The sequence below is a fragment of the Mobula birostris genome, chromosome 1 (genome assembly GCF_030028105.1).
Source record: "Mobula birostris isolate sMobBir1 chromosome 1, sMobBir1.hap1, whole genome shotgun sequence".
Lineage (NCBI taxonomy): Eukaryota > Metazoa > Chordata > Chondrichthyes > Myliobatiformes > Myliobatidae > Mobula > Mobula birostris.
In genome coordinates, this window is record NC_092370.1 from 163,048,592 (window position 1) to 163,073,859 (window position 25,268).

General features: G+C 42.2%; 1 protein-coding gene across 4 annotated transcripts in view; it reads left to right on the plus strand.

Annotated features, from left to right (window-relative positions):
• Positions 1 to 7,719: 7,719 nt before the first annotated feature.
• Positions 7,720 to 25,268, plus strand: part of pacs2 (phosphofurin acidic cluster sorting protein 2) — a 303,100-nt gene continuing 285,551 nt past the window's right edge. For all 4 annotated transcript variants that reach the window (XM_072265280.1, XM_072265298.1, XM_072265287.1 and 1 more), the window contains exon 1: positions 7,720 to 7,954. In XM_072265280.1, the coding sequence (XP_072121381.1) occupies positions 7,839 to 7,954 (116 nt within the window). In that variant the 5' untranslated portion in view covers positions 7,720 to 7,838. The remainder of the gene's footprint in view (positions 7,955 to 25,268) is intronic.

Below are 25,268 nucleotides of genomic sequence, written 5' to 3' on the forward strand. Positions count from 1 at the left end.
CAGCTATCAATATCAGAGCACAGAAGTTTTGCACAAGTGAGAAAATGTAGGAAATCCGCTCCAACGAAAAATGATACTTCACAGTAATAAAGATATCCTAACACATAGGATATCAGCTGCAGTTATCTGAGCTGGCCTGCAAAAATCATTGCTGGGAATATTATTCTATTTAATTAAAACTGGTGATCCCCTAAATTATATGGTGACTAAATATTTGGAGAACTGCCATATTCTTTTTATAGAGGTGAAAACATTTCTAAATTATAATATCATTACTTGCTTCCAGTCAAGGAGATCAGTAATATCTGGAAACAGGTGAATGTTTGATTAATTGGGTATGTCTGTCTGTTTTGAAAGTCCACATACTCCAGTCAATGAAGCTTTATTCTTCTGCAATTTGGGGAGGAACATCACATTTCACCAGAACAAGCACTGGAAAGACAATTCATTGCTTCCTATTCATTGTGTTGTCTTCACATACTCCCACAGTCAGTTATGATATCATTAAAAATTGTAGGAATATACTTTGAAATTCAAAATCAGAATAGACATTGATACAAATACACAAATGACTTCAATACCAAAGAAAGAAATTTATGTTTTCAGTGGAAAATCCATGGTGAATGGAAAAACAAATCATACCAACCCTTTAAAGAAGTAAATGAAACAATAATGAAAAAAACAGCAGTAAGGTTGAGGATCCAGAATGAAAATGATGCTATCCAATTGAAAGTCAGTTAATCCAATATTATTTTAACCATTGCTGGGTACCTTTATACTTAAAGGAAAATCCGATGCTAACTTTTTGATAAGATATTCATTTGCCTTAACCACCTTTTTCAGCAGAATATTCCCTCAAATTACATTAAAAGTATAATGATGTGCAAGCTGCATCTTTATTGCAACTTTCAGTCTCAAAAAGAACATTCCCTGTTTACTCACAAAGTTTTATTCACTGAAACCATGGGAGTAAAAGGGTCAACTTTCAAACTTCTCTGAGATCTGTGACCACCTGCAATCTTAAACATGACTGTAAATTGCTTTGCCTCTGAAGGGCAAAGTTATGTTCACTCTCTTCGCTTCAGTATCCTTCTGGTTTGCCGCATCTCAAAATTTGTGGTTCACTGCACACAAACTCACCAGTTGAAAGAGAAGACTTCTATCATTTCATCAGTCAACAAGACTTTCCCAAAACACATTATTCCTTACAAATAACTTACTAGCAGCTTCTTGTTAGAAGCATCTAGCTGTAGACTTGGAAGTATCCACAGTACAATGAACATACCTCTTATGGGTACCAGCCTGATTAGCTCCCGCTGACATCCCATTTTTGCAGCATCCACGAACTTAAAAGCAGTAAAATTTCCTTACATCTCAAAAAGTGCTGCTTGTATTTTGGTTTGTTCTTTTAAGAGCTGGCTTCTCAGATTGCATCTATAAGGCCAAATGCTGATAAGCTGCAAGAACTTGCAATAGGTTAATAGAATAAATTGTGCCAAAACTGATATAGGTCTGTGCTTCCTGGGACAATCTGGCAGTGCTGGTCTGTGAACCTCACAATTGAAGCCCATGATACTCATGGAATTTTCATAAGGAGTGTTAGATTGATCCACCAAACAGCAAAGTAATTTCTGGACTTTTTTTCAAAGATTACTTTTTGTCAAAGTATTATGTAAAAATATAAATGATATTTCATATTAACTAGCAATTTCCTGAACATGGTACATTGATTGCTCAAGCTGTCTAGAAATTTTTGGTTTATCTCCACATACCTCCCCTTCTAAAGAAGCTGTTTCCACCTCTGTTTCTGAAAAGACATGCTGTTAAACACACTAAGTTTAAGATTATGTTCCCTACAAATGAAATGAACAGTATTGTCAATTTAGAGACTCCAGTTAGATCTCCCCTCAAACTTCTGAAGGATTTTTTGCAATTTGCCTTCAGAATTTAATCCTTCATATCCCACATTTAATTCTTTTCAATGTTTTCCCCCTCCTGTAGAACTGTTCAAAGGTGGATAGATCTGAAGCAGCAATTTTTGCATTTGAATTCCAGCTTCCGAATACAAGATCCATCCAGAATAGTTTGACCACTCACTTAATTTGCTTGTTTATAATTTTCTGTTCTCATTCACACAATTTATGGTGCCTTCTAACCTAATATCATGTATATATAGGACTATTCATTTGCCTGTTCATTAATATATATGGTAAAAACATGAAACTCCACTACGGGTCTCTAGTACACACCACCTGTTATATCCTGCCAATCAGAAAACAAGCCATTTTTCCCCATACACTCTGGCTATTTATATCCATGTGTACTTGGAATGTTGCTATGGAAGGTTGGTCCTGGAGAATAATTGGAGAAAGTCATAGAGCATGGAAACCTGCCCTTTAGCCCAACTGGTCCATGTCAAACAAGATCCCATTCTATGCTTGTACCATTTGCCCATGTTTAGCCAATATTCCTCCAAACCATTCCTATCCATGTATCTGTCCTAGTACCTTTTAAATGCTGTTAATATACCTGGCCCAACCACTTCCTCTGGCAGCTCATTCCATATACTGACCAGCCTCTGGGTGAAAAAAGTTTCTCCTCAGGTTCCTACTAAATCTGTCCACTCTCCCAATCTTATGCCCCTAGTTCTTGCTTCCTCAACCCTGAGAAAAATTTGCTCTAGCTATATCTCTCGATTTTACACATATACCTCTATAAGATCACCCCTCATTCTCCTACACTGTGGTGAAAAATGTTCCAACCTGCTCAATTTCTTTCCATAACTCGGTCACTCAAGTCCTGGCAATGTCCTCATAAATCTTCTCTGTACTCTTTCTAGCTTAATGGCATCTTTCCTGTAGCATGTTGACCAAAACTGAACACAATATTCCAAATATGGATCCAACAACATCTTGTACAACTGCAACATATCATTCCAACTAATTTAATATGACAAGATTGCTTTCATCCAATTCTACCTTTTAAGTATAATTTATTAGTTTCACCTTCTTGTCTCCTTATCATTTAGCACAAAAAAAATCCTTCAGCTCAGCTTGTCCATGCTGCCCATCAAGCTCTGAGTACCCTTGCATTATGGAAGGGTTGCATTCTTGGAAAACTGTCTGCATTGTGATTTTCTGTAATGCAAGCACTTGTAATTTTTTTTAAATTTAGAGATACATCAAGAGTAAGAGGTGGCCTTCTTGATTTCCAGATTTCCTAGCATTTCCAAATGCTAGAGTGGCCTCTAGCAAGTAGCAACCTATGATCATTGTTCGTTGTAAGTTAGTTCAGTTAATTAAATACATTTTGTGTTTACTGTAACACACACAAAATGCTGGAGGAACTCTGGCAAGTAGGTCAAGTAGCATCTATGGAGGGAAATAACCAGCTGATATTTTAGCCAGGGACCTTACATCAAGTCTGGAAAAGAAGAAGGGAGAAGCTAGAATAAAAGTGTAGGGAGAGGGGAAGTGGGAGAGTAATGAGCTTGGCAGGTGATAGGTGAATCCAGGTGAGGAAGTGGAGAAACGGAACGATGGGGGAAGCTGGCAGGTAATAGGTAGAGGAGGCAAAGGGCTGAAGAAGAAGGAATCTGATAGGAGAGGATAGTAGACCATGGAATAAAGGGAAGCAGATGCAGAACCAGAGGGAGGAAGGTAAAGGTGATGGATAGATTGTGAGGGTGAGGGTAATGGTAGGGGAGAGGAAGGGGCAAAGGGGCCACAGGAATAAGGAAAATTGCAGGGAAGGGGAACAGAAGGAGTGGTTGCAGCAAGCTAGATAAATTGATATTGATGTTACCAGACCAGCGAGAGAGAGAGAGAGAGAGGGGGGGAGAGAGAGAGAGAGGGGGAGTGGAGGAAAAAAAGGAATTGCACAGCACATCTGAAGGCAGTCCCTCCAGCCTGGATGGGAGTGAACACAAATGAGCTGAGTCCTTTCAGTGGCTGAGGAAGACGCAAATTGGAGGAGCAAGTCTCTGAGCTGATGGCATCAAAATTGATTTCTCTAACAACCACTCCCCTCAGCAAGCCCCCTACCTTCTTATCCCTGTGGTCCCTTATCTCTTTCACTTTACCCTGTCCACCCTCACAACCTACCCACACCTTCACCATCTTCCATGTGGTGCCCCATCTCCTTCTCTTTATTCTATGGTCTGCTGTCCTTGGATCCAAATGGAAGCACAAATGTTGATTGGAAGTCTGGATCAAAGCCCAAAGGTCGATCAGAGGTCTGGCTTGAAGCCTGAAGGTTGAACAGAGGTCTAGATTGAAGCCTGAAGTTTGATCAGAAGTCCAGAATTCGAGGCCTGATGGCTGGAGACAGGGTGTGCGAATCTCTGTGAGTCTGTTGGATAAATTGGGACCCAGTGTCTGCAAATCCACAAGTCCACTGGAGACATAGAACATAGAAAATCTACAGAACATTACAGGCCTTTTGGCCCACAATGTTGTGCCGACCATGTAGCCTACTCTAGACGCTGCTTAGAATTTTCCTACTGCATAGCCCTCTATTTTTCTAAGATCCATGAACCTATCTAAGTCTCTTAAAAGACCTAATCGCATCCACCTCTACCATCTTCGCTGGCAGTGCATTCCACGCAACCACTACACTTACCTCTGACATCCCCCCTTTTACCTATTTCCAAGCACCTTAAGACTATGCCCCCTCATGTTAGCCATTTCAGTCCTGGGAAAGACCCTCGGGCTATCAATATGATCAGTACCACTTATTATCTTATACACCTGAGAATGAAGGAGATGGCCTCTCCTGGACTGTGTATGTGTTTGGATGTGTGGGTGTGTGGGAGGGAGGGAAGAACAGAACTTGTTTCACTATCATTGCTTTGTTGTTTGGTATCTCCTGTTTTGTTGTGTTTGGTGTTGTTCTGCCGAGCATCGTGGGTATGCTGTGTTGGAGCCGGAATTGAAGCGACTTGTGAGCTGCCCTCACCACAACCTTGGGTGTGTTTGTTGTTTACGTTAGTGACTATTTGGCCATATGGATTCAGAGCTGTCTTGCCCATAGAAGAGGGTAGTGGTCGACGGGATTTGTTCTATTTGGAGGTCTGATAATAGTGGAGTTCTGCAAGTATCTGCACTGGAACTCTGCTGACTGTGACGTATACAAATGATCTGGATGAAAATGAAAATGGGTGGGTTAGTAAGTTTGCTGATGTTACAAAAATTGATGGTGTTGTGGATAGCATAGAAGACTGACAAAGAATACGGCAGGATATAGATCAGTTGTGGATATGGATGCAGAAAGAGTTTAACCCAGCCAATGTGAAATGATTCTCCTTGGTAGGTCAAATGTAAAGAGACAGTACACTGTTAAGGGAAAGATCCTTAAAAGTGTTGATAAGCAGAGGGAACTTGGGGTCCAAGTTCATAGCTCCCTAAAAGTGACTACACAGTTTGATAGAGCAACACACACAAAATGCAGGAGGAACTCAGCAGGCCAGGCAGCATCCAGGAAAAGAGTACAGTCGATATTTTAGGCAGGACTTGAGAAAATAACTAGGGAGTATATTTAAAAAGTAGGGGGACGGGAGAGAGAAACAGAAGGTGATAGATGAAACCTGGAGGAGGAATGAAGAAGTAAGGAGCTGGGAAGTTGATTGGTGAAAGAGACAGAAGGCCATGGAAGAAAGAAAAGTGGGGAGGAGCACCAGAGGGAGGTGATGGGTGGGCAAGGAGGTAAGGTGAGAGAAGGAAAAGGGGATGGGGAATGGTGAAGGGGGGCATTACTGGAAGTTTGAGAAATTGATGTTCATGCCATCAGGTTGGAGGCTACCCAAACGGAATATAAGGCCTTGTTCTCCAAACTAAGTGCAGCCTCATCATGACAGTTTGAGAAGGTGGTTATGAAGGCGTATGGCATGCTTGCTTTTATGAGTTAAGGCACTGAGTTCAAAAGTCAGAAAGTTATGTTGCAGCTTTATAATATAGACCACATCTGGAGAATTGTATACAGTTCTAGTCACCCCATTATAGGAAAGATATCAAGGCTCTAGAGAGGGAGCGGAAGAGGTTTACTAGGAAGCTGCCTGGATTAGAGGGCACCTGCTACCATAAGAGGTTGGACAAACTTGGGTCATTTTCCCTGGAGTGGTGGAGACTGAGGGGAGATCTGATAATGGTTTATAAGATTGTGGAAGGTGCAGAGAGGCAGTATCTTTTTTCCAGGGTTGAAATGTCTAATACCAGAGGCCATGCATTTAAGGTGAGAGGGGGTAATTTCAAAGGAGATATGAGAGTTAAGTTTTTTTTACACAGAGTGGTGGGTGCTGGAGTGCGGGGTAGTGGTAAAGGCAGATACATTAGGGTCTTTTAAGAGACATTTAAAGAGGCACCCAAATGTGAGGAAAATGGACATAGAAATTGCGTAGGCAGAAGAGATTAATTTAGTTGGCCACTTGATTACTAATTTCATTGGTTTGGCACAACATTCTGGGCCAAAGGGCCTGTAGCTGTGCTGTACTCTTCTGTTTTATGTTCTAACAAAGATCTATAAAGGGAAATGTGATAACAAACAGATAATCTATTTTAGTGATGGAGACTCAATTACACTTATTGATCCAAACATGAGCAGGTAAGAAATCTCCTGTTCTTCTTTGTACTTGGGTATCCCAGCAGAAAGATGCCACCTTTGGCAATGCAGCAACAGTATTTCAGTATTGTACTCTTCACCCACTAATGCATTCCCTCACTGAATAGTCCTTCACTACTCAAAACTACATGTCCCCCAGGACTGTACACTTCCCTTTGGTCCTCACTGTTCCCTCAGGAGTGCTCTCTTGCCCCCTCCCCCCAGGATTGTGCCTTCTCATAATAATGCACTCCTCCCTCAGGACTGTGTTTCACTGCCTGCTGAAGACCCTGCTGTTCCCCCGCCAACACCACAAGACTGCATTTCTTTCCTCAGAACTCTGCTGGCACTACCTCTACACTCCGCCCCCCCCCCCCCCAACCCTGCACTGTATTCCTTTTTCGCGACTGTCCTCTTCTCCCGAGCACTGTGCACACCCACCTGAGAATGACTGGACTCTCCGATCAGATTCTGCCTTCTCCAGCCCTTTATCTCTTTCAGCAACCGACTTCCCAGCTCTTTACTTCACCCCCCCCACCTCCCAGTTTCACCTACTACCTTGTACTTCTTCCTCCCCTCCCCCTACCTTCTTAGTCTGGCTTCTTGTCTCATTTTTCCAGTCCTGATGAAGGACCGCAGCTGGAAACGTTAACTGTTTACCCTTTTTCATAGAAGCTGCCCGATCTGCTAAATTCATCCAGCATTTTGTGTGTATTACTTTAATTTCCAGCACCTGCAGATTTTCCCTTTTGTTTCCTTCCCTCAGGACTGTAATCTCCCCCATCACTATGCCTCTTACTTCAGAGAGTGCGCAAACCCACCGGGACTGTGCTCCCCTCAAGACTCAGCTATTCCCCCACCCCAGGGGCTGAGCTCTTCCACCCGCGCAGTGGGAGTGTAGACCAGGTTCTGGGCTGAAATCCCCAGGGTTGCCAAAGGCCAGACACTGCCTGCCAGTGAGAACGTCCAAATTAAGTTCGGAGAAGCAAGGACCACGCACTCACACACCTCCCGCCGGCGAAAGTCCGTTGGGTGTGTGAGCGAGCCGGTGACGTCAACTCGTGCTGCGGGGACGCGCGCGGGGGCGGGGGCTGCCGGAGCGCGCAGTCGGTATGATGCGTTTCCGGTGGGTTGTCCGGCGCTGCGGTGAAGGAAGCCGGAGAGAGCGGTTGCAAGATAGGAGGAGGTGCAGGGGATAGCGGTACCCGATCATAGTATGTACACCGACTACTGACACACGCAGCATGGCCGAGAAGGGGAGACTCAGTTTCACTGGTTCGTCCGGACTCAACAAGCCCGTGCCTATGAACCTCTTTGCCACCTGGGAGATAGACGGCTCTTCGCCCAGCTGTATACCCAGGTACAAGGCAGAAGGGCTGCGGGCACGGCTGGCATAGCAGTGGACGATTAAAGGTGGCAGTGGGCTGCAATTGGGGCGTCTGGACTTGTCTGTGTTCAAATTAAGGGTGAGAAGTGGGAGAGGGCAAGGAGTGTGGCAGAATTATTGCCCGGCAGGGCTGATGCAGGCTTGCAGAATTAAAACGGAGAGACAGAAAGACAGAGAGAGTAAATGACACAGGGTGGGATCGGTGGGATCGGTGGCGGGTGACAAGGCTGGGATGGAGGCGAAAAGTATCTGGCGTAAATAGGGACGATGAACTACCAAAGGGCAAGGATTGTTGTCTGCCTCGAAATGATGCAAGGGAGAAACAGAGAGGAGATAATAGCTTCAACATTAGTGACGATATATTGAAATGTTTCTTTTTGTGTATGCATTTTTATCAAATCCCCATTGTTTAAAAAGTTTTACGGGTTTGGCAGAAGTGTGGGAAGCCTGTAAATTGGGACAATGATTGTTTAAATGGATTAAGCTATGGATACCACAGGCGATGCTGCTTTTAAAAATGAGTACAAAGAAGAATGAGCCTCTGACCGCTTGATCATTGCAGATTTATAGAAATATTTAATTATGATGATGTTTATCTTAGAAAGCTTTTAAAATGTAACTGCTGTTCAGTCACCTTGCTGCATAACGCTGTCATAATTGGGAGTAGGCTTCAGTTTTTGCAGGTGTTTTAGACAATATTGTACTGTTTGTAATCTGTAATTGTAAATATTTTTATTACTTTAAATTGTCTATGTATTTAATTGCAATTGTTTATTTTTCCCCCAAAGCACTATTTGACATGTTAGTTACAGGGACGAAGTGCATACTTGACCCATGTACAAGTGGAGCAGGCAGTGCTGAAGGGAGAGTATGTGAACAATCTGTGCTAAGCAGTTCCATTGAATTTCTTCCTCCTTCCCCCCCTCCCACCACCTTAAATTTAGAAGCAATTGAGTAACATATTTACCAGCAGCCAAATGATTTACTTTTGTGTTTGGCAAAGTACAACATATTGAACTGTAGTGTATAATCATGAAATGCTTATAGGCAAGTGGAGAACCAGTTTATTCACAAACCAGATGTAATGAAATCGGAAGTGAGAAATGACCACAAAAATCTCTAGTTTAGACAAGACTGACATTCATTAGAATACTGAAATCTCCAGTGCCTGTTGGTACATCTGAAATTCTATTGTTTATGGCAGATAAAAGGAGAAGTGACTGGCAAGAACCTCACATGTTTTTATCACAAAGGAAGTAATTTAAATGGAGTGAAACCTTGTTCAGTGTTGTAAAATGCAAAATAAATAACTAGATGTTTTTTGTTTGCATAGTCTTTGTTTTTTGAAGAATCTGCTAAGCGGATTGCACACCATGTGGTTTTCACTATTTTTCTGCCAGTTGTCTCTTCAGCTGGGGATTGATCCAAAGAGCATTGGTTGCTCTTCAGTGAGGTAGTGCCATGATAGTGTATCTTTCATCTTCTGTGTTGGGGGTTTTCCAACCAAATCTGAGCTTGGTTTCCACAAATAGGCAGATCATGAGATATCAATCGTCATCGGGTTGAATCCAGCAGAAGACGACTACTGGGACCAGTTGGATCGATGTGAGATGGTTGGCATGTTATTGGTAGAGACATCCCAGTCATCCTGCAACCAGCCTGGGAGATATGATCTGATCTCTTTAGATTAAGCAGGCGGAGACAAATGTCAATTGATACCAGCTGATTCTGCAGATCAAGCATATTTCTTCTGAGTTTGTTTGAAATTTGCTTACTGGGAAATTTTGCTGAACCATCAGGTATTTGATAGGATCTGTAAAATAATTTTATTAAAGCGTCTAGTTTGATTACAGTGTTTAGTGAGAAATTCTTCACTAACACTGAATTAAATGAGGTTCAATTTGGGATTTTTTTTTCTTGCCACGTATTTTGTGTCTCTTAAGGAAAGAGAAGCATTTTGATTGCGACTGAACTTTAACCAACTTTAAATTAATTTTGAATCATTTTTTTTGAGTTTAACCCAAGAAATCAATTTGAGATTTCAGTAATAAACAGAGTTATAATTACTACATTTTTTGCAGATGTTTAAAAATACAATACAGTGCATTCTAGTTAATTGGACCATCAGTTAATCAGACAACTGCTTATTTGGGACAACTCTTAAAGAACAAAACTTAATCAGGAAAACATCCAGAATTCCTTCTGTTTATTTGAGACACTAGGCTGCTTAATTGGGACAGGAGACTGTTGCTGAACAGTTTCTGACTAGTGTCGCTTGTGCATACCTGTGTCGCTGTTAGACACTATATCGTGCTTAGAGCAAACAGTTTTTAAACAGCTTCGGTTGTGTGTGTTTGTGTTCAAAAAGCCGTGATTTTACAGATAGTTGGTGAGAAATAAGCAGTAAGAGAATTCAGAACTGTTTTGCTCTCTACCATTTCAAGCATTCGGGCTTGGAGATGCCAGAAACGACCAGGAGTGTAAATGAAAATGACCCAATTTCACTACTTCAACAAGTTAGGAACTCCAAAGAATTCGAAGGTATTGAAAATGATCTTGAATGTTAAAATGAAAATGAAGATTTTGAGGATGCAATTAGTGAAAGCTTCGTATGTAGGCAGTAATTATCTACAGTAGATGTCTGCACTGGTTTTGTTCATTTACAGTTAATCAAAAGAATACGCAGCGTGCACTGGATGAATTCCTCTGTAGGTAACTATTGGGAACTAATACACAATTTTATAGGACTGTAGTAGTATTGGGATTGTTCTAATTTGTTTTGAACTTCATTTAAATACATAATTCGTTACTGAGTTGAATGATAGTTTGTCTTTTTTAAAATATCTTTTTAACTATTTCCATAAATCTTTGGCTAATTAGGGCAGGTTCTTAATTGGGCCAAAATGTACTGGTCCCGATGTGTCCCAATTAACTGGAATCCACTGTATATTAGAAGAGTGGGCTGAAAGATGGCAGATGGAGTTTAATGCTGAAAAATGTGAGGTGCTACATTTTGGTAGGACTAATCAAAATAGAAACATAGAAACATAGAAAATAGGTGCAGGAGTAGGCCATTCGGCCCTTCGAGCCTGCACCGCCATTCAGTATGATCATGGCTGATCATCCAACTCAGAACCCTGTACCAGCCTTCCCCCCCCCATACCCCCGATTCCTTTAGTCACAAGGGCCATATCTAACTCCCTCTTAAATATAGCCAAATGAACTGGCCTCAACTGTTTCCTGTGGCAGAGAATTCCACAGATTCACCACTCTCTGTGTGAAGAAGCTTTTCCTAATCTCGGTCCTAAAAGGCTTCCCCTTTATCCTCAAACTGTGACCCCTCGTTCTGGACTTCCCCAACATCGGGAACAATCTTCCTACATCTAGCCTGTCCAATCCCTTTAGGATTTTATATGTTTCAATAAGATCCCCCCTCAATCTTCTAAATTCCAACGAATATAAGCCTAGTCGATCCAGTCTTTAATCATATGAAAGTCCTGCCATCCCAGGAGTCAATCTGGTGAACCTTCTTTGTACTCCCTCTATGGCAAGGATGTCTTTCCTCAGATTGGGGGACCGAAACTGCACACAATACTCCAGGTGTGGTCTCACCAAGGCCTTGTACAACTGCAGTAGTACCTCCCTGCTCCTGTACTCGAATCCTCTTGCTATAAATGCCAGCATACCATTTGCCTTTTTCACCGCCTGCTGTACCCACATGTCCACTTTCAATGACTGGTGTATAATGACACCCAGGTCTTGTTGCACCTCCCCTTTTCCTAATCGGCCACCATTCAGATAATAATCTGTTTTCCTGTTTTTGACACTAAAGTGGATAACCTCACATTTATCCACATTAAGTTGCATCTGCCATGAATTTGCCCACTCACCTAACCTATCCAAGTCACCCTGCATCCTCTTAGCATCCTCCTCACAGCTAACACTGCCGCCCAGCTTTGTGTCATCTGCAAACGTGGAGATACTGCATTTAATTCCCTCATCCAAGTCATTAATATATATTGTAAACAACTGGGGTCCCAGCGCTGAGCCTTGCGGTACCCCACTAGTCACTGCCTGCCATTCTGAAAAGGTCCCGTTTATTCCCACTCTTTGCTTCCTGTCTGCCAACCAATTCTCTATCCACATCAATACCTTACCCCCAATACCGTGTGCTTTAAGTTTGCACACTAATCTCCTGTGTGGGACCTTGTCAAAAGCCTTTTGAAAATCCAAATATACCACATCCACTGGTTCTCCCCTATCCACACTACTAGTTACATCCTCAAAAAATTCTATGAGATTCGTCAGACATGATTTTCCTTTCACAAATCCATGCTGACTTTGTCCGATGATTTCACCGCTTTCCAAATGTGCTGTTGTCACATCTTTGATAACTGACTCTAGCATCTTCCCCACCACCGATGTCAGGCCAACCGGACTATAATTCCCCGGTTTCTCTCTCCCTCCTTTTTTAAAAAGTGGGGTTACATTAGCCACCCTCCAATCCTCAGGAACTAGTCCAGAATCTAAAGAGTTTTGAAAAATTATCACTAATGCATCCACTGTTTCTTGGGCTACTTCCTTAAGCACTCTGGGATGCAGACCATCTGGCCCTTCAATTTACCTAACACCACTTCCCTACTAACATGTATTTCCCTCAGTTCCTCCATCTCACTGGACCCTCTGTCCCCTACTATTTCCGGAAGATTATTTATGTCCTCTTTAGTGAAGGCAGAACCAAAGTAGTTATTCAATTGGTCTGCCATGTCCTTGCTCCCCATAATCAATTCAACTGTTTCTGTCTGTAGGGGACCTACATTTGTCTTAACCAATCTTTTTCTTTTCACATATCTATAAAAGCTTTTACAGTCAGTTTTTATGTTCCCTGCCAGTTTTCTCTCATAATCTTTTTTCCCCTTCCTAATTAAGCCCTTTGTCCTCCTCTGCTGGACTCTGAATTTCTCCCAGTCCTCAGGTGAGCCACTTTTTCTGGCTAATTTGTATGCTTCTTCTTTGGAATTGATACTATCCCTAATTTCCCTTGTCAGCCATGGGTGCACTACCTTCCTTGATTTATACTTTTGCCAAACTGGGATGAAAAAATAGGACGTACATGGTAAATGGTAGGGCATTGAAGAATGCTGTAGCACAGAGGGATCAAGGAATAATGGTGTATAGTTCCCTGAAGGTGGAATCTCATGTGGATAGGGTGGTGAAGAAAGCTTCTGGTATACTGGCCTTTATTAATCAGTGCATTGAGTATAGGAGTTGGGATGTGGTGTTGAGGTTGTATAGGGCATTGGTGGGGCCAGATTTGGAGTGTTGTGTGGGGTTCTGGTCACCGAATTATAGGAAAGATGTCAATAAAATTGAGAGAGTACAGAGGAGGTTTACTAAAATGTTGCCTGGCTTTCATCTCCTAAGTTACAGAGAAAGATGTTGTCATTTACAGTTAAATTGGATAGCTATATGGACAGGAAAGGAATGGAGGGTTATGGGCTGAGTGCAGGTCGGTGGGACTAGGTGAGAGTAAGAGTTCGGTACGGACTAGAAGGGCCGAGATGGCCTGTTTCCGTGCTGTAATTGTTATATGGTTATATCAATGCTTCTATAGTCAGAAGGCACAGTAGTTGGACAAATGTTTTTCAAATATATGTTCATATTCTTTACTAAATTGGTAGTAAATAAGTTGCATCAATTTATTATCTCTAATGTTTTGGGTATCCTAAAAATGTCATCATTTGTATAGAACATAGAATAGTACAGCAAAGTACAGGCCCTTCAGCCCACTTTTTTGTGCCGACCCTCAAACCCTGCCCCCCATATAACCCCCCACCTTAAATTCCTCCATATACCTGTCTAGTAGTCCCTTAAATTTCACGAGTGTATCTGCCTCCACCACTGACTCAGGCAGTGTATTCCATGCACCAACCACTCTCTGAGTAAAAAACCTTCCTCTAATATCCCCCTTGAACTTCCCACCCTTACCTTAAAGCCATGTCCTCTTGTATTGAGCAGTGGTGCCCTGGGGAAGAGGTGCTGGCTGTCCACTCTATCTATTCCTCTTAATATCTTGTATACCTCTATCATGTCTCCTCTTATCCTCCTTCTCTCCAAAGAGTAAAGCCCTAGCTCCCTTAATCTCTGATCATAATGCATACTCTCTAAACCAGGCAGCATCCTGATAAATCTCCTCTGTACCCTTTCTAATGCTTTCACATCCTTTCTATAGTGAGGCGACCAGAACTGGACACAGTATTCCAAGTGTGGCCTAACCAGAGTTTTATAGAGCTGCATCATTACATCGCGACTCTTAAACTCTATCCCTCGACTTATGAAAGCTAACACCCCATAAGCTTTCTTAACTACCCTATCTACCTGTGAGGCAACTTTCAGGGATCTGTGGATATGTACCCCCAGATCCCTCTGCTGCTCCACACTACCAAGTATCCTGCCATTTACTTTGTCCTTCCAAAGTGTACCACCTCACACTTCTCCGGGTTGAACTCCATTTGCCACTTCTCAGCCCACTTCTGCAACCTATCAGTGACTCTGTGCAATCTTCGACAATCCTCTACAGTATGTACAACACCACCAACCTTTGTGTCATCTGCTAACTTGCCAACCCACCCTTCTATCCCCACATCCAGGTCGTTAATAAAAATCACGAAGAGTAGAGGTCCCAGAACCGATCCTTGTGTATATAGGAAAATGGAGAACCTGTCAATGTACAAATAGGAAATACTAAATGACCACCAAATCAGTATTTTAATAAGGGATTGGTGTTTAATTAGAACATTGGTGATTTATAATCATCTGAATAAAGATAGCTTGCTTAAGGATGGCACCTTAAGCAATTCATCAATACCACTGAATTGTCAGGCTATTTTATTCATTCCAACTGTAGATTAACACCTGAAGCTAAGAACTCCAGCTCTTTGTCAAAATATCACAATCTATATTCAAACTTTAGACTTGTTTCTTGAATGTCCACGTTAGTTGTCATACATAAATTTGTAAATTTTTACTGCTGAATATCAATTTTTGAGGAAAACATTTAGTGCTACGTTCTTTAGTTTATTTATAAACAGCCTGAGCAGCCTGTATTGTATTCCATCAATATAATTGTAACTTCATTACAAGCTTTACATTGGTCCAATTAGTCTAGGGTAATTGGAAGGCACAGCCGGCCACTGATAATGGCACCTGCACCAGACTTCAAAGCGAGTGGTCCCGGGTTCGAATCCGGCTGGCCCCTTGCATGCTTTCCATTTGTGCTGTGTTGAGCATTGAGCTTGCAACTCGGCCTTTTAAAAAAACAGACAAAAATGCTAAAGAAACAGCAAGGTTGCCACCTGATGTGCCACAAGGTGCAGAAAGGAACAACAGCAACAATTGTAAGGCATAGTAGATCAGGGGTTCCCAACCTGGAATTCACGGACCCCTCATCTAATGGTAAGAGACCATGGCATAAAAAAAATGTTGAGAACCTCTGCAGTAGATGGAAAAGCTGAAAAGGCGAGAATCTGTATTTAGCTGTAATAGTTCTTGTGTTTCATTTTGTCTTGATTTAATTTTACTTTCAGACAATAGTGTTAAATGCAATTAGCATTTGCAACTGTTTTTAACCTTTAAGCAATACAGGCAATTTCTGCAGAATAATTTGTAGCTGAGTTGATGGTTACAAAGAGGAATTAAACATTCAAACCTCAAATGTGTACTTGTGTACTTGTTTTAGTTTTTGGTGTAGCAGCATCATTGCAGTCCTCTGAGTTAGGCAATTGAAGTAATGTCACTTAATACACACTTGGATTAAACATAGTTTGCCTGATTGCATAATCAATAAATTAAAGTTTACAAAAGTTGTAGATCTTTTGTATTTCACAAGTATTGTTCCCAGGTGGTATTTTCTGTTCAGTTGTTTGCTCTTCCTGTAGAACTATTTCTTATTCAGCCAGAAAATTTTTAGGCCAATTAGAGCTATTATTGGCTATGAGGTCAAGATTTGTGTCGGACCGGGGTCTCATATGAGTAAATTGAGTGGAGGCACAGTGCAGTCATTATCTAACTGAATGACAGATCGGACTCTCAACTGAATGGCATACTTTTGTTTTTCTGCTGCTAGTATTGCCAGATGAGATCATCTGTGGTGGTGGCACCTCATTTGTGGCTAAATCCCAAGTGATTGTGGGTCCAGGTTTTAAGATGGATTTTAATTATTTTGAGGAAGAAAGATCGGATTCATGGCACATACAGAGCTGGGAAACTGACCGGTTTGGTTGCAATGAGTTAAATGTTTTTGTTATTTTGCTTATAAGGCACCAGTATGGTGCTGATGAAAAAATTGTTTTTAATTTGCAAATATTTAGTACATAATTTCCTATTTTTAGGCTGGGTGGATGTTTCTCCTCAAATTATGTGATCTAAATCAGAACCAGGTTTAATATCACGATCATATGTCATGAAATATGTTGTTTTGTGGCAGCAGCACATTGCAATACATAATAAAAACTATAAATTACAATAAGAAATATTTATAAAAAGATAAGTAGGTGAAACAGAGAGGGAAAAACTACTGAGATAGTGTTCATTGTCAATTCAGAAATCTGATGATGGAGGGGAAGAAGCTGTTCCTGAAATGTTGGGTGTGTGTCTTCAGGCTCCTGTACCTCCTCTTTGATGGTAACAATAAGAAGAGGGCATGTCCTGTTTGAATGGGGTCCTTAATGATGGATGCTGCCTTTCTGAGGCATCGCCTTTTGAAGGTGTCCTGGATGCTGGGAGGCTAGTAGCCGTGATGAAGCTGGCTGAGTTTACAACTTTGCAGCTTTTCTAATTCTATGCAGTGGCCCCTCACTACCAGATGGTGATGCAACCAGTTAGAAATCACTCCAAGGTACATCTGTGTGAAATTTGTGTGTGTCTTTGGTGACATACCAATTCTCAACCACCTAATGAAATATAGCTGCTGTTGTGCCTTTCTGTAATTGCATAAATCTGTTGGGCCCAGGGTAGATCCTCAGAGATGTTGACACACAGGAACTTGAAACTGTTCACCCTTTCCACTTCTGATCCTTTGATGAAGACTGGTGTGTGTTCTCTTGACTTCTCCTTCCTGAAGTCCACAATCAATTCCTTGGTCTTGCTGACATTGAGGGTAAAGTTGTTGCTGCAACACCACTCAACCAGCAGATCTTTCTCACTCCTGCACGCTTCCTCGTCACCATCTGAAATTCTGAAACAACAGTCGTGTCATCGGCAAATTTATAGATGCCATTTGAATTGTGACTAGCCACACAATCAAATATCAGCATCAGATATCGCTCTAGTATCAATTGTTTGGTGACAATAAAGTAAAGTAATCGTGGATGTAGAGAGAGTAGAGCAGTGGGTTAAGCATGCATCCTTGAGGTGTGCCTATGTTGATTGTTAACAAGGAGGAGATGTTATTTCCAATCCACACTGACTGGTCTCCTGGTGAGGAAGTCGAGGATCTAGTTGTAGAAGGAGGTACAGAGGTTCAGTTTTGGAGCTTTTGAATAGAACTGAGGGTATGATTGTGTGCTTACATAATCTATTAAATAAACAGGGCAGAATAATTTGTTAATAAATATTTAGCCCTATGAGCAGTATCTAGACATAACTGTCACCACCTTTGATCTGTGGAAAAATGCAGGAACCAGTTTGCATGTAGTAAGTTTCTACAAGTAACAATAAGATCACATTATAATAATGTTAAGTAAGGACACACATTGTCGAGGAACTGGAAGAGCTCCTCTGTTGTGCTTCAAAGTGTGCAGTGGGGCCTTTTACACACACTTGAGAGCACAGATGGGCTCTTTCTTTAATGTTTCAAAAAGGTGTCTTAATGACAGTGCTAATCTTCTTTGCAGCATTTTGACATGTGCTATCAATGAGCTAGATTTGGCTGAAAACTGGATATAAAATTAGAGATAAAAGTGCTTATGGCTTTAACACCTTTGTTTCATATTTTATTTTTCATTCCTTCCCTTTTGACTTACTGGGAGAAAAGAAGTTTAAATGGCTTCTGGTCCATCCATAATGTCAGGGAAAATAAACCCCTGCCCCATTGGCCCTCTAACTATGTATGAATGTCATATAATGCTTCCAAATGGAAGTTGTCCTGTCCAAGACCGGAAGAAGCTACAGAAGATCGTGAACACAGCGCAGCACATTACACAAACCAATCTTCCGTCCTTGAAATCACTTTACACCGCACGCTGTCGGAGCAGTGCTGCCAGGATAATCAAGGACATGACCCACTCAGTCAGCACACTTTTCGTCCCTCTTCCCTCCGGGAGAAGGCTCAGGAGCTTGAAGACTTGTAAGGCCAGATTTGGAAACAGCTTCTTTCCAACTGTGTTAAGACCGCTGAACGGATCCTGACCCGGATCTGGGCCGTACCCTCCAAATATCCGGACCTGCCTCTCGATTTTTTTTGCACTACCTTACTTTACTTTTTCTATTTTCTATTTATGATTTATAATTTAAATTTTTAATATTTACTATCGATTTGTAATCCAGGGAGCGTGAAGCGCAGAATCAAATATCGCTGTGATGATTGTACGCTCTGGTATCAATTGTTCGGCAACAATAAAGTAAAGTAAATGCCATTCTACTATAGGAAATCTAAACTGTTGAATTCAATTGAACACCCAACTGGGCTCTCCAGTGGACAAATATTAATGTGCTTTCTAGGTCAAAACAATTTTAGACAGAAGGAGAAGGGATATCAAATTGGTGGTGAGTGAAAGTTTGTAATTTTAATAGAATAAGAGGTCAAGCATAAATGTTAATTGGCTCTCAAATAGGAAAGATTGTCTATCCTTTCAAACTTGATCCCAGTGCTATTTGGTCATGTGAGTAAATACTTAGTAGGTCTATAACATCTATGGAGAGATTAGAATTAATATTGTGTTTTGGATTGACACCCTTTTATCAATTCTGATCAAAGTTGTTGACCAAAAACATGTAATATCTCTTCTGTGCAGATGTTGCTTGACCTGCTGAGTGTTTTCAGCAGTTTTCATTTCAGATTAAGATCTGAAGTAACACACACAAAATGCTGGAGGAACTCATCAGGCCAAGCAGGATCTATGGAAAAGAGTATAGTTGACATTTTGGACCAAAACTCTTCATCAGGACTGAAGAAAAAAGGATGAGGGGTCAGAGTTAGAAGGTGAGGGGAGGGGAGGAAGAACCACAAGGTGATAGGTGAAACCGGGATGGGGGAGGAGTGAAGTAAAGAGCTGGGAAGTTGATTGGTGAAAGAGATACAGGGCTGGCGAAGTGGGAATCTGATAGGAGAGGACCGAAGGCCATGGAAGAAAGAAAAAGGGGAGCGCATCAGAAGGAGGTGATGGGAAGGTAAGGAGATAAGGAAGTGTTTGAAAGAAGTGTGAGGAGCCAAAGGCGAAATTGAGAGTGAGGACAAGTTCCACCAGAAGGAGGAGAGTGGTGGTGGAGGGGAACTGGTTGGATCTGGTGTCCAGAAAGATCTTTGACAGCTTTGTGCTATGCAGGGATACTATTGCCTACCTACAGGGTGGGGCTGGGGGCGGGTGGTGGATGCCTGCCTGGTCAGCTAGGACGAGGAGAAAGCTTATGACAGGATATCACAGACATATGTGACAGACATGCTCTCCATAATGGGCTCTGGTGTTCGGAGGGGTGGGGGTGGGAATCAGGGATTAGATTTAACTGCTCTGCACAGATACCTGTAGTGCAGTCCAAATCAATGTGTGGGAACCATAGATTCCCCATCAAATCTGAAGTCAGGCAGGGTCGCCTACTCTCCCTTGTCTTCTTTGTGTGGTGTGTAGAACCCTTTGCCAAAGCCGTCAGGAAGAGCATAGGAGGGTGAATTGCCTCCAGTGGAGGATCCCAGGTGAAAATCTCTCTGTACATGGATGACCTCTCTGCCTTCTGCTCAGATGTGAAGTCAGTTCACAGATTGATTAGCGTCTGCGATAAATTTGAGTTGGCATTGGGGACCAAAGTGAACTGCAGGAAGAGCGATGCCATGCTCTTTGGCAACTGTCCCAACTGATCCAGTGTCACCTTCAGTGTTGGTTCTGATTGCTTGAAGGTGCTGGAGATATGGTTTGGAGGGGCTAAGGCCTGCACCAAGAATTGGCTGGAGCTGGTTGGGAAGGTATAACAGAAATTGGGACTGTGGGGAAGACTCTGTCTCTTTTGATAACAGGAAAGAAACTGGTCAACAGTGTGAGGTGGTGTGAGGCCTGCTATACTTGGTGCAGGTGTGGTCTGTCCCCCTCTCCTCCAGCTTGGAAATTACCTGGGTCATGTTCAGGCTTATCTAGGGATCCAGCGTGGAGTGAGTTGCAGTGATCACTTTGTAAAAGACCCTGGAGAATGAGGCAAAGTCGTCTTCCCCTTGATGACAAGTTTGTGTGTGGCTGCATCGCGCTGTGTGTAGAATCTAAGGTTGTGGACACCAAGTAACACTAATGCCAAGGTTTTATCTGTCCCCATTGTTACGAAAGGTGGATCTAGCCCCATTGCTATGCAATATCCTAGCCAGCTGGATGTTGTCATACTACCTGTTCTTCATGGAAAAGTTCTTCCAGACCAACACTTTTGACAAGAAATCCATCAGGCAGTGGTCAGCACACCATGTCCTGCAGACGCTGCAGGAGAAGGACTCAATGGATACAGTGGGGTGATTCCCTGAGCAGACTGCCTCGGCCATCTGGCAGAATGGCTCATTACCAGATCTCACCAACGTGCACTAAGGCCTTGCCTGGCTAGTGTTGAGAGGGCCCTCCCAATCAGATCCTTCCTGCATATCCAGACCATCACTCCCACCACATGCTGCCCCCAAGAGGACAGTAGTGAGGTCGAGATGGTAGTTTAGCTTATTGCGGTCTGTGGGTTTACAAAGAGGGTATGGAGAAAGATGCAGGAACCTGTGTTATGGTTCATCCCGAGCAGCTGCATGACAAAGGACTCTCTGATCTATACCCAGGGACACACACAATGGGCGTCAAGTGCTGCTGGAAAATCATCAACTCAGTGAAAGGCACTAGTTGTTTTGCCTGAAACCTGTTGGCATTCCAATGCATCGAGATGTCAGTTGTGAAATGCTGCCGACTGGCGCATTCAAGACTGCAGGGGCATGCGCTGAGGGACGCAGTGAAGCTTGGTGCAGCCACCGCAAGGGTTTGGAGGGGCCAGTTTGGATGAGGAAGCCCCTCAATTATTGTAGTAGCGTACCACCTCAGGAGGGCACATGAGTGGCCACAGCGCTATTAGTTTTAAGAAATGTAATTGAAAACTACTTAACAGATTGCTATGGATGTAAGAATGAAAATGCATTACACAGTTTATTCCTTTATTGTGACTGACAGCAGTTTAGGGCAAAGTCTTGACCAGACTGCTTTTGAATGCCACATGAATTTTCCTATCTCCATCAGAGAAGGCAGTCAGAACATTAATTTCATGCTGCTTTTGAAGGATAGCACCTTCTGATCTGATTAGTCCTCAAGTCCTGAAGGCTTGAATCCACAGACCATTGAATAATTTTACCACCACTGAACCAAGGTTACTGCTCATGACCCAAGACAGTAATTGAGAATGTTGTATCATAACCTTTATTGCTTTCTAAGTAAACTATGCAAGATGAAGACATAAATATATTCAGCAGCAAAATGAGTTAACAGGAAGTACAGTGCACTCTGGCAACAAACCTGCATGCAAATTAGCAGTTGCTGTCAGAGTGAATATATCAGGTGCAATTCCACATATTGCTTTTCTGTAGCTTGGTTCTAAAAATCTGGTACAAGATAGCTTATTTTTTTTTAAAGGTATTTTCATTTGGAGCTGTTACCCAAATACTTGCAGTCAAAACTTGGATGTCTGTTACAGGTGTCCCCCGCTTTTCGAACGTTCGCTTTACGAAACCTCACTTTTATGAAAGACCTACATTAGTACCCTGTTTTCGCTTTCAGAAGGTGTTTTCACTGTTACGGAAAAAAAAAAAGCAGCGCGCGATAAAAGGCCCCGAGCAGCTGCTCCCCCCCGGGTTCTCGCCGGCATTGCTTAAACACGTGCCTGTGAGCAGCCGTTTTCAAGATGAGTGCCAAGGTATCGGAAAAGCCTAAAAGAGCTCGTAAGGGTGTTACACTTAGCGTAAAACTAGACATAATTAAGCGTTTTGATCATGGTGAACGAAGTAAGGACAAGGTGAGTTTGGCTTGTGGAAGCTGACGAACATGATGTTGAAGAGGTTTTGGCATCCCATGACCAAGAACTGACAGGTCGAGAGCTGATGCAATTGGAAGAAAAAAAGATAACGATCGAAACCGAGCGAGTAATGATAAGGTACGATTTTAATTTTGAAAGGGTACGTCAGTTTAGGGGATATTTGCAGGATGGTTTAAGTCCTTATAAAGAACTGTGTGATAGAAAAATGCACGAGGCTCAGCAGTCAAGCAGATCTTCCACAGCAGACGACGAACCTCGACCTTCGACATCGAGGCGGGCAGAGATAGAAGAAGATGAGCTGCCTGCTCTAATGGAAACAGATGATGACAAGATGACACCCCAGTGTCCCACCACCCCAACCCCCAGGCCACGTACAGATACTGACTCGCGGAGAATGCAACGGTAGCCGGGAGGCACACAGCACATCTTTAAGAAAAAATCCGAAATAAACATGCTAATTAATTAGGTGCCGCCGACACGTAATTGTCGGCCCAGATCAGGGACGATGCAATCGGAAATCGGCAATGATCTGGGCCAACAATTACGTGCCGGGTGTCACCTAATTAATTAGCATGTTTGTTTCGGCTTTTTTCTTAAAGATGTGCTGTGTGCCTCCCAGCTACCACTGCACTCCTGCATGCTTCGCGGCAATGTATCGCTCGGCGGCCTGGAGGGTGGGGGCCACTGCACCACCCAAACTCCGACTCAGCCTAACACACGATCATCGGTGTGCTCTGCGCTGTCTTCCCGATTCCGGTAAGTGATACTACACTGTACATACATTATTTCTACTTTATATAGGCTGTGTATTTTTATGTGTTATTTGGTATGATTTGGCAGCTTCATAGCTTAAAGGTTACTGGAGAGCGCTTGCGCCATGTTTTTGTCAACGGCGCTTGCGTGAGATTTGCTGCCAATGGCGCTTGCGTGAGATTTTTGCTACGGAGAACAGTTCAATAATGATTGTAGAAAAGTATTTCTACTGTATATAGGCTGTGTATTTATCGTATCATTCCTGCTTTTACTATATGTTACTGTTATTGTAGGTTTTATGTGTTATTTAGCATGATTTGGTAGGTTATTTTTGGGTCTGCGAACGCTCACAAAATTTTCCCATATAAATAAATGGTAATTGCTTCTTCGCTTTATGACACTTCGGCTTACGAACCGTTTCATAGGAACACTCTACCTTCGGATGGCGGGGGAAACCTGTAGTTGAAAGCGCCTGCCTGCCTGTTTTGAAAAATAATTGAATCCTTTTCTGTGTTTCAATAATCTTTCCTTGCATGGGACATTTTGTACTTGGAGACATACAGTACATACCAAAACCAGAAGCTGTCTGTTAGAGTGTGTGGCCTCCGTCGGTCGTGGTTGACCATGCATACTGCGCTTCTGGTAGTCACTGGTTTGTCGAGCAGCGTCGACGGTGGCTATTGAGGCTGGTCCTGGAACGGTAGGCTCTGCTACAGTTGCTGCATGTGTAGGGCGCTGTGGAATTGTTGTCCACTGTCCGCTGTGCCCCCCGTTTAGCTGTCTGTTATACAAAACACAATAAGGTTTCACTTCCACTGTCTTCACACTCTGCTTAAAGGTGGTTACTTTAAAAGCACTTGTTGCAGAATGTAATATATTGCTATCAAGAAGATGTGCAATAACCATCAGCGCCAATGTTAAGAGATGAGATAAGCTACCTCAGCTTCAAAGAATCAGAGAAAATTTACTATCCAGGTGGAAGCGATTTAGGCCATGTTTCCATTTTAATTCTTTATTAATCTTACCTTTCAACTATTAATCTTGAAGTTCACAAGCAGGAATGTACCTTGTTACCTGTGTTTCTTGAAATTACTATCTTGAGATCAGAGCAGTGTGGCAGTATTCATATTTCAGCTTATAGAAGAATCAATTGGGAATCTTTCTGGTCTTCTTGTTTCAGGATTTGCAGTAAAAATGTTACTTTTGAAATCTGGACATTGGAATGTGGGTTATGCTGTGATCTCTTCAGAGCACTAAGAAAACTTCAGCACATTTTCATCTATGTGGGAACAATTCGGGAGGAAATACTTTGGAAGATGGAGGAGGGGACAACAATGCACTGTATTTTAATCTTTTTCCAATTACCTCCTGTAGGCTGCCATTCTTCAGTATGTTGGTGGCTAAAATGCTGACCTTTTCAGAATCTGCCTTGAAACCCTCTTGAATCTTAAAAAAAAATTTGCTTAGGGTGTTGAGTAGGTGGTTGCCATGCATTTTTTGCATGTGAAAGGACATCTGTGACTTGATTTCTCTATAAGGCCATTAAGTGAAGCAGTCCTACTGCCAGAAACTGCAAATCATTTATAAATCAAATAATTCAAGCCTCTGTGCATAAAATCTCACACTTTCCTTTGTGAATTAGAGGTCACTTTGGGCCGATCCTCTGTTATTTTCCACCCTTCATGAAATGTGTGTTGTCAAGCATTTACTACCTATCCCCAAATGCCATTAAATATGGTGGCTAGAATAGCCTGACTGGATAGGTAAGCATGGCAGAATATTCCCCTGTTAGGTATGAGCAAGTCAGATGTATATTTACGATAACAAGTTTGATACCTCCTGACTCTTGTGTCTGCTGCTGTACAGCAAGTTTCTTCCTTTTCTTGTTGCTGTGTATTCTTATTTAATGTTTTGGTACAGATACCATCTCTAACGGAATAACTCGTCACTTGCAGCTGCAGTGTTCTATATTTTACTTTAAGTATTTAAATATTATACAATATTGTAAATCTATACTATAATAATATTGTAAAATGTAATGAAATAATGCAAGTATGAATGAGATGCTCCTATTGTGACAAAAGTAATTATGGAATTTAATTTCGTAATGTCCTAAAGGCGAACTGGGTGGCCGGGTAGAGATACCTCCTTACCATAGCAGGTGGTGGATGGTTGTAAGAGCAGCTGCATATCACAAGTCCTGTTTATGTCACCACAGATGCCAGACAGGCAGTCTCTGAACAGTATAGTTAATGGACGGGATCACCCGTCTTGTAAAGACACTGCC